This window comes from Mesocricetus auratus, unplaced genomic scaffold, assembly GCF_017639785.1.
Source record: "Mesocricetus auratus isolate SY011 unplaced genomic scaffold, BCM_Maur_2.0 Super-Scaffold_100676, whole genome shotgun sequence".
NCBI classification, from domain to species: Eukaryota; Metazoa; Chordata; class Mammalia; order Rodentia; family Cricetidae; genus Mesocricetus; species Mesocricetus auratus.
In genome coordinates, this window is record NW_024429266.1 from 100,649,192 (window position 1) to 100,663,411 (window position 14,220).

A 14,220-nucleotide genomic window follows, 5' to 3' on the forward strand; every position below is an offset into this window, starting at 1 on the left:
AACAAATAAAGGCAGGCCAGTCAGATAAGAAGATTATCCATTCCACTGAAAGGGTAAAAGCCCAAGGGTGTGCAGTGATCTATTTCAAGCTGTGGAAGAAAACAACTGACAGCCCAGACGACAGCACCCAGAAGGCTCTCTGCCATAATGGAAGGGAAAATGGAAAACTTTCCACAGGAGAAATAGGCTAAAGGAATTCATAAAATAAAATCCATGAGCTCTGGGCCAGCTATGCAGAAACGCCTGTCAGAAACCTCAGACTGAAGAGGGGAGGAAGTCAGTCCACAAGGCCCAGAACAAAAGAAAGCAAGCTAGACTAATAGTTAAGAAACGGAGAGAGGGAAAAACCCAAATGGCCGGAATCAACACATACATTTTAATCACTCTGAATGGTATTGGTTCCAATTGTGCTCCCAAGCAAAGGCACAGGCTAGTAGATGGGAGCAAATATCTGGAAAACATTTGTTACCTCCAAAAAATTCCTCACCAGAAAAGGCAGGCACAGCCTTAGGGTGAAATGATAGATAGAAGTGTTTCAGGGGATAGTGGGACGGCTCGGTGGGCAAAGGCACTTGCTGGCAAACCTCACAGCCTGAGTTTGGTCCCTACGGCACGATGGAAGGAGAGAGCTAACCCCAGTAACTTGTCCTCTGGCCTCCACACACATGGCGGGACGAGCACACATGCCCACACAAATAAATAAAACGTCAGTTCAGAGACTTGTAAAAGTATTCTAAGTGAATGGACCTAGGACACAAGCAAGCAGGTGCTGTCGTTTTATTATCTGACAAAAGAGAATTCAAGACTAGTGAGGACAGAGGGAGAAGGTCACTCATGGACCACGGGAGGCCTCAGTGGGTAAAAGAGTCTTGCCACCATCCTCGCCACAAGACTGACAACCTCAGTTCAGTCTAGATTAGCAAGCAATGCACTCAGTGGGGTGCCTGTTGGTATGTATGAAAGTGGGGGGTCGCTGCTGTAAGGGGAGGGGCTGCTGTAAGGGGAGGGGCTGCTGTAAGGTGTTTTGGTCTCAACAGCAGCTAGATTCTATAACATTACGTTCCTTTTTTGTTTCTCTTTTGTTCTGTTTTGTTTTCAAGACAGGGTTTCTGCGTGTAGGTTCTGTAATTCACTGCATAGATCAGGGTGGCCTGGAACTCCGATGTCTGCAGGCTTCTGCATCCTGAGCTCTGGGAGAGACCTGTGCCACCACCGACGGGTCCTAGCATCACCTTCTTACAATGTCGAATTAAATGGCACCATTGATCAAATGGACTTAACAGACATTTACAGAACATTCCAGGAAAACACAGAAGCTTACGGAACTGTCTCCAAAACAGACCAGAAACATGCTCAAGGCCCGTCTCCTAGGTGACAACGGGTGTCAAGTTGACAATTAACACTACTGTCACACAGAGTATCTTAGTTGGGGTGGTGGTCAACATAAACTGTTTCCTTGATTTACGGTTACCATGGAAACACACATCTGAGTGTGTCTGTGGGTTGGGCTGAGAACAGAAGAGCCACCTTGAACATAGATAGCACCATTCTCTGTTCTGGAGTTTCCCGGCTGAATGAGGAGGAAGCTCAGGCTGGAACTGACTGGAAGCTTCTAACCAACTGGGTAGCCTTAATAGGGCTGCTGCGTGATATAGGGGGATGGAGAAGAGCTGTCAGCAGCCTCACTCACCTGTGGACTCAGTGTGTGTAGTAGTTTGAGTGAGAAGCATCTCTCGTAGTGTCAGCATTTGAACACTTGATACCCAGCTGTTTGGGGAGGCTTGGAGGGGCAGGTGGGACAGCCTTGCTGGGAAGAAACATATCACAGGTCTGGGGAGTGCAGGCAGGCTTTGAGCTTTTAAAAACCTCGCCTACACCCTGTTTGCTCTCTCTGCCTTATGCTTGGAGAGTTCAAGATGCGAGCCCTCCCTCCCTGCCCCAGCCGCCTGGCACTTGCTATCTTGCTTCTTCTGCCTTTCGGACTCTGACCCTCTGGGACTAGGAACTAAAGTAAGCTTTTATTTCCCTGTAAGTTGCTTTGGCCATGTGTTTTATCACAGCACCAAAAAAAAAAAAAAAAAAGGAACTAAGACAGGATGATAGATTAGTGACTGAGCAGGCACGATATGTACACTGAAGCAATGTTGGCTGTGAGCCCATCAGAACCCCGAAGCTATGGGAGACATAGATCCTCAGGGGGTGTCTGCTGCTGTGATGAAGTAGCACCACCAAAGGCAGCGTGGAGAGGGAGGGGTTTGCGTTATCTTATACTGCCGGCTGACTGAAGGAAGTCATGGCAGGAACCTCGAGGCAGGAACTGAGGCAGAGGCCGTGGAAGAGCCCTGCTCACTGCCTTCATTTCATGACTGTCACTGCTTTCCTACACAATGGAGGACCACAGGCACAGAGGTGGCCCCACCCACAGTAGGCGGGGCCCTCCCGCATCAATTATCAATCAAGAAAATGCCCTGCAGACCATATGGATGAGAGCATTTTCTCAGTGAGAGTCCTCTTCCCCAATGACTCAGGCTTATGTCCACTTGGTGTGAAACTAACCAGAACAAGACGTAAGCCAATGTGCCCATCAAATTGCTTTCTACATTTATGCCTACAGATTAGTGCTATTGCCATCCTTGGCCAATAGCTAAGGCTTGTTACTACCTAACTCTTACATTTCAAATTAACCCATATTCCTTATCTACTCTCTGCCACCTGGCTCATGGCTCCTTGCCCCATTTTCTACACATCCTGCTTCCTCTGCGTCTGCTGGCGTCTCCTCCGACTCTACCCTTCTTCATTCCAGTATCCTTAGTATGGTTGCCTCACCTCTACCTCCTGCCTGGTTGCCAGCCAGTCGACTTTTTATTAAACCAGTTTGAGTGGCAAATCTTCACAGTGTGCAAAACGATTATTCCACGGCAGTGGGCAATCAGAGTTGCAGGGGCCCATGATTGGTCCAACTGGCATTTTTATACCACGCCCTACGAGGCTCATGAAGAAGGGGCCGAAAGGCTGCAGGAGGCAGGTGAAGGAGTGGAGTGTTGTGGAATACTGTCCTCCAGGCACAACATGGCTATTGTATTCTCAAGCTCACAACAGCTTGATTACCTGCCTAGGGCCTGCACAAAATTGAGCCACGGGGTGGGAGGGGTACACAGGGCCTCACCCCTTCCTGATGATCTCTAGGCAGTCCCCGGCTGCTAGGAGGAGATATTTTCTTCAGTGGTGTAGCCATGGGTAACATGCGCACACCCCTAAAAATAATCTCTTAACCCATGCTTCTGCAAGCAACCCTGATTAAACTCATTGGAACACGCACACCAGGATACAAAAGACCAACAAGACTGCCCAACAATGAAGGGGCCTGCTGCCAAACCTGCAGAGCTGGGTTTACTGCCCAGGGCCCCGTGGTGGAAGGAGAGATCTGACTCCCACCAGTTGTCTTCTGACCTCTGCAGACATGCCATACGCATGCCCACAGGTAAACAAGGAAATAAATGAATATGCTTTAAAGGTATGAAAGTCGGGGCCTGGAGAGATGGCTCCGTAGTTAAGAGCACTGGCTGTGCTTCCATAGGCCCCGGGTTCAATTCCCAGCACCCACATGGGTCCTGTGGTTCCCCATGGAATAGAGTGGCAACAGGTGTGCCACCACCACCCTGCAAAGGACTGCACTCTTAATCTGTGACCCAAAATTATCTCCCTTCCTGAAGCTGCCTTCATCGGTCACTGTGTCACAGCAAGAAAAGAAGCTGACATGCAAAACTGCGGTCAGGAATTAAGTCAGTGCTGTGACAAATCTGACTGTGTGGTTCGCAGGTTTTGGGCCATTACGAAAGGGGTTTGAGGATGAGTTTCAAACTTCCATCTAGAAAAGCTCTAAGCTGTAAGTAGAGAGTGATGGGCCGTGGCGGTAGGAGTTTGGACAGAACCCTGCTGAGAGACATGTGGGCTGCGGAGACTCAGTTCATGAGGTTTCTGCAGGGATCCAAACTCCCTGGGGCCGGGCACACACCTTTAATCGCCAGCACTCAAGACAGAGGCAGGTACTTGAGGCCAACCTGGTCTATAGACATTCAGGGCTACATAGAGAAACACTGTCTCAAACACACACACACACACACACACACACACACGCACACACACACACACACCTTTCTTGGGAACTGAGCTAGAGGTCATTCATGTTGCAATACGGTAAAGAATCTTGCTACGGGGCTGGCAGACGACTTGGCAGTAAAGAGCAACAGTTGCCTTGCAAGCACCCACACTGCGGTTCACAACTGTCAGTAGCACCAGCGCCTTCTTCTACCCCCCACAGGCACCAGACCTACAACACACATGATGGAATGAGAAATAATTTTTTTTCAGAATATGGCTACGTTCTGCCCATGTTGTGAGAACCTGTGTGGAAGCTGAATTCAGTAGCAATGGATGGACTGTTTGTCTGACAGAAGAACCTCCGAGATAAGCTGCCATTCAAGCTACGCCGTGGTTGCTCATCACCGGTTTCATCCAGATGCACCACGAGAGACAGCAAATGGAGCAGGGACATTTCTCGAAGAGAAGGGAGCCTGCAAGTCTGAAGTTGCAGACACACAAGTTCGGAGAGGACAGCAGTCATGGTAAAAGATTAACACCATTCACGATAAACCTCACGCTTGTGTTAGTCCCACAAAGCTGCTTTGGTCCCACAAGATATGTCCTAGTGCAAGGTCCCAACTGTGAATGGCTCCAATACATCTGTGGGCCAGTGGGGAGACTCGGAGACCTGATGAGCTTAGTCTGATCCCGTGTGTAAAGGACAGAACTAGCTCTCTGACCTCCTCGTGTGTACCATGACACATATGTGCCTACACACACACCAAGAGCAGCAGTAGTAATGGTAGTAGCAAATTATAGATAATTGTGAGGAATATTGCTGAATGGAATCCCTACTCCAAAATGTCCACCTAGTGGAGTTTTCCTGAGGTTTTAACCTCCAAGGCACACAGAGATCACAGAAGCTGTGGTCCAAAATAGGTGCATCCTATGCCTCAAGCAGGCATCAGCATTTAGCATCTCCCATCTGGCGTGAGGGGAGGGAGACTTGTACCACGAATAGTGGAGGTTTGCACCAAAATTCCAGAAAACCTCTGAGGTCAACCAACGTGGGTTCTGGTAAGATTCCCTGCACAGAGGACGTGAGAGGCATTTGCTTAAAACTGGGAAGATGAAGCCTGAGTTTCACGGGCACTAGATGCTGGGCATGTCTGGCCCATTGAGCAAAGATGCAGGCACAGAGTGGAGAGTCCATGTGAGCTTCCGTAGGCAGAGCTGGAGAGGCAGGATGCTGGACCCCAGATGAGTGGACCCCAAGCTCCAGGTTCTAGATACAGATGGAGCTGAGCTTGTGTGCGTTCCCAGACGGCTTTCAGTCTCGCTACTCTCATTTCTACCTTTTGCATTAGGAAAACCCGTTCTGTGTCATCGCGTATTGGAAGTATGCAACTGGCTTTCGTATTTTATAGGGATGAGATCCCCATGAAGAGATTGCCTTGATAACCAGGTGGTGGTAATGCACACCTTTAATCCCAGCACTTGGAAAGCAGAGGCAGGCCGACCTCTGTGAGTTCAAGGCCAGCCTGCTCTACAGAAAGAGTTCCAGAGCTACCTACACAGACAAAGCCCACCTCAGAAACAAACAGACTTCCAAAGAAATCGTAAATGAACTTGCATTACGGAATGAAAACATGACATTTGGGGCTGTTATGATTCAAAGTGCTGCCATGTGCATGGGAGCTCAGGGGTTAAGAACACTGACTTCTCTTCTAGAGGATCTGGGTTCGATTCCCAGCACCCATGTAGCAGCTCACAGCCGTCTGTGACTCCAGCCCCAGGAGACCTGATGACCTCTTCATCTGGTGACCTCCTCCACAGGATGCACAGACATACACGGGGGGGGGGGGACTAAACATCCGTATTCACTTAACTCATTAATTAAAAATAAATTAATTGTGTTGGGTGCATCAAGTGACACTATCCCTGGGGAGTTGTAAACAAGTGTCCACTCATCTCAGACAGGGAATGAAGGACAGACCAATGTGAAAGTGTGGCAGAAGTCCAACTTGGTTAAGCAATGTGTTTGTTCTTGAGATTACTTACAGAAGTGTGGGTGAGGGGTTACCTACACAGGCAAGGATGACTCATCAAAAGCTTGTCCCAACCAAAGCTGGGACCCTGAAGCTCACGACTTGTACAACTTGGCAGGCAGCTCAAAAAGATCAGGGAGTCCCCCCACTATTCTCACAGCTTGTATCAGCTCAGAGAGGGAATGCCCGGTAAATCTGGTCAGTTTATGGGACTGCCTGAAGCTGTTGAGTTGTTCACTAAACTATAATTACATCCCTTTCTCCTTTCCCTTTCCTCCTTCTAATCCCTAATGTGTGTACACACACCCCCTGCTCATTTCCAAGTTCACAGACTCTGGCCTCTTTTCCTGATTACACACACACACACACACACACACACACACACACACACACACACACGAGCTCGAGCACTCAGACATATCATTAAAACAGTTCATTTTCTTTTCTTTCATTTGGCAACTTGATTATGTGTTTCTGGAGTACCAACTTCAAAGGTGACAATGTCATGTTAAAGCCATCTGTAGACTAAGTCAGGGATGGAGCCTAATTCCTCTCTCCTGGAATCTGAGAAGTCCCCAAGACTTCTTGGACATTGGTGTTTGATTGGTGTCTGTGTCCAGTTTCCTTCTTGTCCCATCGCATTAAACAGTCTTGGCCCCCGTGGACACCGTAAGAGGAAGCTGCAGTAGCCCCTTGTCTGAAAAGATGACATTTGTCCACCATGACAGTCATTCATCTTGGAGGAGCTGCTCTGAATAATGTTCAACTGAGTATAGAAAGTCAGCCCCGCTGAGCCCTCCCCAAAGTATGAATTTGTGGTGATCTATTATTTATGATTTATTGAGGCTTGCCAGAGGGTCCAGAAAGCAAAGTCAGCCACAAGCCACAGAAGCCAGGCACATACTTTTAGTCCCAGCTGCCAGAAGCTAAGAGGTGGTGGTACACACTTTTAATCCTAGGACTCAAGAGATAAAGGCAGACGGATCTCTGTTAGTTCAAGGCCACCCAGGGGTACATTAGAGTGAACCAGTCTAAAAGAGAATTATAGCTCACACCTTTAATCCCATGAGAGGTATATAAGACAGGAATAGGTCTCAGTATCAGGCATTGATTCTCCAACCACACTGAAGACAGAAAGTCTCAGTGTCAAGGAGGATAAGAAGACATTCAGGGGCTGGAGAGATGGCTCAGAGGTTAAGAGCACTGACTGCTCTTCCAGAGGTCATGAGTTCAATTCCCAGCACCCACATGGTGGCTCACAACCATCCACAATGAGATCTGGTGCCCTCTTCTGGAGTGCAGACATACATGGAGGCAGGATGTTGTATTCATAATAAGTAAATAAATCTTTAAAAAAAAAAAAGAAGACATTCAGTCTCAGGATTTCACAGCCATGCTGAGGAGAGGCAGCAGGATCAGCCCATTCAGCCTGAGGTAGAGGTAAGAGCTAGTTGTCCGCTACTTTGCTCTTCTAATCTTCAGCTTGAAGTTTGAACCCCAATATCTGTCTCTGGGTCATTTATTTATAGTGTTACATGAATTTGCAGACTATTAGGCAGTTTTCCATACTTACCTCTTTTTTACAACCAGCCAGGGAGGGAAGTAGAGAAGGGTTTTACAATACTCCTTAGCATATGGTTAGGATGGACAGGATGAAGCACGTGTTTGACGCCTACTTTTATGACAGAATGAAGACATACACACCAGCTATGATTCTTGGTGTCACTGCTGTAAACACCCCTCATGAACTCTCTGACCCTTAGCAGGCTGTTAAACGGAAAGCAATGAGCACCTGTCTTGGAATCAGACAGACCAAGGGCAAGGCTGGGCTCCGCCACTCACCGACTGTGTGTGGCCTGAGCAAGTGATTTCCCCTCTAAGATCAAACCCTCTTGGTAATCAGGACACAAGTATATGACTAGAGGAGTTGGGGGAGCCAGCCAGCATTACATCTGGTGAGTCTGAACTCACCCGCAAACCCTGATACAAGGGTTCCAGGTCAAAGACTTTACCTGGCAGCAACCCTAAGATAAGGTTCAAACTGCCAGGCATCTCTTTGGGAGGAGATCTTCTAGGCATCTCTTTGGAGGGGATCCCAGGGAACACCAGAAACACTCCATGGGAAATGGGATGGGAAAGGGAGACAGGAGTTAAAGGCAGCTTGAAGCAAGTTTGCACTGTGGACAGCCAGTTCTGGACAGAGAGCAAGGAACACCAACCGCAGAGTCATCCCTGCCAGAGCGAGGACCTGGGGCTGCTTCCCAGGAGTGTCACTCTGGAGTGTGGAGCCTGTGATAGGAAGGTCAAGCGTGGAGACTAGGGCAGACTGACCACGGGCACAGCTGGTTTGACAGTTGCAAGTGCACTGGGTGTTTCTCCTGCCTTTGCCGCCAACACATGCACACATAATCACAAACACACAGAGACACAAGAATACTCACATACATGCACGAATGGTCATGCACAGACCATGAGGTGTGTGCGTGCAGTTGCCTAGACACTTTCAGGGGCAGAGGTGCACACAAGCAAATTGGCGGGTGTCCACACATAAACGTGGGAATTCTTGGAGGAAGAACTTTTTAGACTGGTGACTCTGACCAGCAGAGGGAGCCTCTTACACAAGTAAGAGAAGACTAGGGTGCATCCTCCCCAGCCTCGTGGTCTTAAAAGGAACAGTCACTGAAAGTGTGATCGGGATGTAAAATTAATTAATTCATTAAAAGAAAAACTATCACCCAAACTGTGTACACAAAAGCCTGGTAGTGTAAAATCCAGGAGTTCATGGGCACCCTTAGTGGCTACACAGATAGTTCTAGGCCACCGTGGGCTATATGAGACCCTGTCTCTCTCAAGAATGGGGGAGGGGTATAAAGATACGGCAACCCCTTGAATTCTGGCGCCATCCCTCCCTCCCTCCTGTCATTTATCCACCCTCACAAGGTTTATGGATTTCGAGCTTGGTTAACCCGCAAGACTCGTGGTGCCACGGAAAACTGAGCCGCAAAGAGGAGCAATCCCTTACCAAAGATAGATCTCACAGACACTGGATCCCCAAGACCAAGTTTTTGCGGTTGTTTTGTTTTGTCCTGTTGCTGGAGGACCACGGGGCTGCGTACGAGAGAAGGTCTTGGAGAAAGACGCGCGTTTGGAGCCCCTGCATCGTGGCGATGGTGTGAGAGCCACACCGCCGAGAGAGAGACTCGGGAGGAACTCAGCCCGCTGCGTGCCGCGAGCAGTAAACACGGGCCGACGATCCCACAATATGCCACTAGGGGTCGCCCCAAGACTCGTAGCGGCGCTGCCACTGCCACAGTAATCAAATTCAATTTAGCAGGTCTTCCAGACATCTTTTGACTCCCAGTGCTACACAGAGGCTTAGGGATCCAACCACACAGGAAGCCTGAAGGTGCTGCAGGAAAAGATCTGCCCTGAGACCCCCAAGATAAGGGTATTGAGTGAGTTGCTTCCCTGTGGGCCCTGAGTTTCAGTGTCTGTGTGATGATCAGAAGTCATGGAGCAGTGCCTGGATTAAATAAGAGCCTGTGGGAAGACACCTGAGCCAAGTGGCATGAGGAGCCAAGTGGCATGAGGCGTTCCATCTTGAGTGTAAGGCCAGTTTGGCCCAGGTGGAGACCCAGTCTCAAGAAAACAAGGACTGGGGATGTGCCTGCCTACGTCAGCCAAGCCTTGGAAGAGCGCACAGAAAGCTCACCCGAATCTCACTGTTACATCAACTGTGGAGAGCTTCAAGAACCCTTCCTCGTGCTCCTGGGTGTGTGTGCATTCCATGAACACACAAATGTAAGAACACACAGTCTTCGCTGAGGGGTGGGGGGTGTTGTTTCTTGTAATGCAGGGATCAAACTCAAGAGCTCAGACATACTTTAGGCCAAGTGTAGTGCTCTACCGAATGAGTTGCTTCCCCAGCCCAAACCCCTTAGTGCCTCCTTTACTTTTTTTTTTTTTTTTTTGAGACACTCTCTCTATGTAGTCCTGGCTGTCCTGGAGCTCCCTATATAGACCAAGCTCACAGAGATCCACCTGCCTCTGCCTCCAGAGTGCTTGGATTAAAGACATGTACCACCAAGCCCAGTTCTCTAAGTCTTTAAATGTTATCTAAACACCCAGACTTGCAAAATGTATGTCCCAGCCTGGAGCCCACACCCAAGCTCAGGAACTATTCGACAGGGTAAGCTCAGTGGTAGAGTGTGCGGCACAAGGCCCTGGACCTGCTTCCCACTGCGCTCGCGCCGTCCTTCCAAGAGCCTGCTTCACACCTCCCAAACTGACACCCTGATCGCACCGACTCCGTCTCTTCACTCTGCACCCCCGTGCCAGCCTGTGGCGGGTCCACTTCGCCAAGAGACTGAGCCCAAACCTAGAGCCCTCCCCTTCTTCTGAACCCCACATAGGCAAGCCTGCCAGGACTTCCTTCATGGGACAAACATTCCTCCCTGGGATCACCTCAATAGTGCCATCGTGATTCAGTCATCATCAGGACCAATGCAGTCGCCCCCCCCGACACCCTCTGTCTCATGAGGTCTCCATCCAACACAGCCCCTAACAAATGGTGCCCCACCTCTGTGTAGGCCCCTCTTAAGCTTTTTCTCACAAGAGAAGCCAACGTCTGTCTGTACAGTATCCTCCAGTGCGCTTAGTGAATTTGCTAATTTCCTTACATATCTATTGCCATTTATCTAGATGTCACATGTTCAAGGGCCCCAAGTATGCATGGCTCCCAGAAGACGCCTATTAATATTGGATGAATTGATAGTCAATATCATCGTCCCCTTCATACTAGCCCTGATCTATGTCTCTTCTGTCCTTTCTCACCCCTCCCACGACTCCCTTCCTCCATTCTGCTCCCACTACCCGGATGCAAATGCACACCTCCACCTGCTGTGAGTTTCTAAACTTCCTCATGCTCTTCCCCAACCCTGACCTGTGCCTGTGACACTCTGGGTCACCCGCTCAACCTCCCCTCTTTAGCATCCAAGTTCCCCTGACCCTCCTTTCCTCATACCTGTCAGAGTCACCCAGAGCCAGGGCTCTCGTGTTTGAAGCCTTTGTCATGCGTTTCAAATAATCACTGATGTGTGTAATTGCTTGCTAAACATCTGCTTCTCCCCGACTAGGGTAGGAACTAGGTGGGTTTGTGCTCCTCACCCCATGACAGTAGACATTGCATTAATATGTAATCTATTGACCAAATAAACAGTGCACGCTGTCCCTCCAAATCTGAGTTTAGTTCAACAACAAACAGCTCCCCTCCTAGTCACTTCCCAACTGCCAAGAGCCCCTCCTCCCCCATCTTGGACTCCAGATCTGAGACGGGGTGAGGTGGAAAGTGTCTGAATCCTCTTGCTTTTACTCTTAAAAAATGAGAAAACTCAGCAAAGGGACGGTCGCTGAGGAGGAAGGGACCCGTTAGGGTCCAGGTTTATAAACAGCAAAGCGAACAAAGTCCTGAGATTCAGCGTGTGCAGTCCTTCCATGTAGGTGCGAGTCTCGGAAAGGTCATGTTGAGGATTCCGGGCTGCAACCTCAGGCTCCGGCTTCTAAATCCTCAGTTTAGAAGCTAACCTGGGCGTAGCCAGAGGGAAGGCAAGGATCCAGTCCCAACGTTGAGTCTTAGGTCCAGGGGACCAGCCTGGGAACCTGAGCAGACTTGCGTTGGGGGCGTGACCCAAGTCCGAGGGGGCAGGGACTAGCCTGATTATCCACACCCTGAAGGTAAGGATAATTTAAGGCGGGACTTTGACCTCAAGGGATGGAATCATATCCCAAAAGGCTAGGCCTTGTCCTGAGGGGCGTGGTCATCACTAACAAGAGTCCTCCACAAAACTTTATCCTCCTGTACTTTCGAGGAGCGTGGTCTACGCCCTCAAGATCTTGGAGGCGGACCCAGGCTCTTGGAGGCGTGGTCTAGGCCTGAGCTGGCGGAGCCTGAACCCCGGAATGAGCGGGGCCCGGGAGCGTTCAGGCCCGCGGGGGCAGAGGCTCCACGTTGAGCCAAATGCCGTTCTCCGTGCGCAGAATGAGCTCCGGCTTCCGCCGCACCTTGCGCGTTCGGTCCACGCTCAGGCGGAAGCGCAGCAGTGTCAGCGCCACGACCACTCGCATCTCTGCCATGGCGAAGCTCTGCCCAATGCAGTTCCTGCAGAAAGGGTTCAAATGAGAGGCAAGGATCCTTAGGACCCTCAACCCTGGAGTCAAACGTTCAAATCCTAGCACAGCCTGCTACTACCAGTGTGTCCTGACGGATGGCTGCCCTTGTTTCAGCTTTAGTTCCCACCTCTGTAGCACCGGAATGAAGACCGCATCGCAGAGCTGTTGGAGGTGTGTGAGCCCAGAACCCGGGGTCTAACGTACAGGAGGGGTACCCTGTTCTCAAGGATGGAATTGCAATCTGATTCCGACGGGACGTGGGTTGCCACGCCCTCTCGGAATGGTCTCTGCTTCGTCTCTGCTTCCATGGGGCACATCCCTGACCTGACCCGGTCCTTGTCCCTATTTGTGGTGATGTCTTGGTGTAGTAGGGGCCTTACCTGGGACCTGCTGAGAAAGGTACATAGGCCAGCGGGGAGCGCTGCTGTGGGGTGTCCGGATCAAAGCGGTAGGGATTGTACACCTGGATCAGAATTGCCTGGGTGAGGTAACCACACAGCCTGACCTGCACCCCAACCTCTGAGGGCCCCTGCAGCTGGGACACCCCGGGGCCATCTGCTCCACCCTACGGCACACACTACAGCTTAGCCATGCCTGCCTCCTGTGGTCAAGCACCCAGGCTCTTGTCTACCTCAGGACTTTTGCATTTGATGCTTCCTGAGCCTGAAACAGGTCTCTCCTAGTCTTCATTCTCGTTAGGTCTCAGCTCAAATGCTATCTTGTCTTCAAGGCCTCTCCTGATCCCCCCCCAGCTAAATGCCCCCCTCCACCCTATCTGTTTTTACTTCCTTCGAGCATTCAGCAGTTCCCCAAATGATCTTATCTATGGCTTGTTGCCCTGAGTTTGACTTGACGGTTCATGAGGGCAAAGGCAGTTTCCCAGTAGGTTATCAGTGCCGAGCACAGAGCACCACACACAGTAGATGCCCAGTGACTGTTAGCAAGGACTGGGTGAAACAGTAGGAGCGGGAGGGCCAGTCCCTGCAAGCATCCTGGAGAAGGGGCCATGGCCATAGATGGACAAAAGCAGGATCTTACCTTAGAGTCAGGCCACACTAAGGGGTTGTAGTGTGTCCCGTAGATGCTGAGCAAGCAGATAATACCTGTAGGGACATTTGGAGTCAGTGGGGCCCCAGGGGGGCCTCTGGAAACACACACACACACACACACACACACACACACACACACACACACACACACACACACACACCACCACCACCTAATTCTCCTTCAGCCAGCCACCTGTGAGCCAGCTACCTCCACTTCCTGTTCTTCCTCTCTGAAAGCAATTGCTGCTGCTGTGTGTGTCTGTCTGCTCTCTGTCTCTCTCTCTCTCTCTCTCTGCCTCTCTCTAGCAGGCCCCCATCACCCGACTGTCCATACAGTGTGGCATTTCTGCTCACAGGCACATCCTCGCCCCTGCTACATGGAGCTGCCACCCTTGGCTCCCTTCTGCCCTCTTGATGAAGTCAGGCGCCTGCACGTGACGTTCAAGGCCGTTCACCATCTGCACGCCGATGCTCTCCTCCGTAAGCACACTTGCTCTTACGTCGTGGAGAGAAGCCATCCGCGTTTCCTCCCGGGATGAGGCCTTCCCTCCATCCTGGGCCTCTCAAGCCAGATTTTTTCGATTTGCCCATCATTGATGTCACACAGACAGGAATGTGTGGGGCCTACTGCATCTCTCCGGAGACCCGGTGGTACTTCAGCCTGAGCCCCCAGCATCACCCCAAATACAGCTTGGCTCTCAGAAGAGAGACGCTCTCAGGTAACTGGATGAAACTAACCTTGTGGGCTCAGCAGCTAAAAGAGCTTGCTGTGAAATCCTGAGTGTCGGATTCCCTGGTTCTAGAGTTACAGGTGGCTGTGAACTGTCCAACAAGGTGCTTGGAACTTAGCTCGGTCTTCTACAAGAACAGCA

At 50.4% G+C, this 14,220-nt stretch overlaps 1 protein-coding gene across 2 annotated transcripts in view; it reads right to left on the minus strand.

Moving 5' to 3' along the window:
- Positions 1-11,361: 11,361 nt before the first annotated feature.
- Positions 11,362-14,220, minus strand: part of LOC101829834 (cytochrome P450 4F22) — a 39,304-nt gene continuing 36,445 nt past the window's right edge. For both annotated transcript variants that reach the window (XM_013123018.3, XM_040737657.1), the window contains exons 12-14: positions 13,338-13,402; positions 12,680-12,762; positions 11,362-12,288 (exon numbers count right to left, since the gene is read on the minus strand). In XM_013123018.3, coding sequence (XP_012978472.1) covers positions 12,111-12,288; positions 12,680-12,762; positions 13,338-13,402 — 326 coding nt within the window. In that variant the 3' untranslated portion in view covers positions 11,362-12,110. The remainder of the gene's footprint in view (positions 12,289-12,679; positions 12,763-13,337; positions 13,403-14,220) is intronic.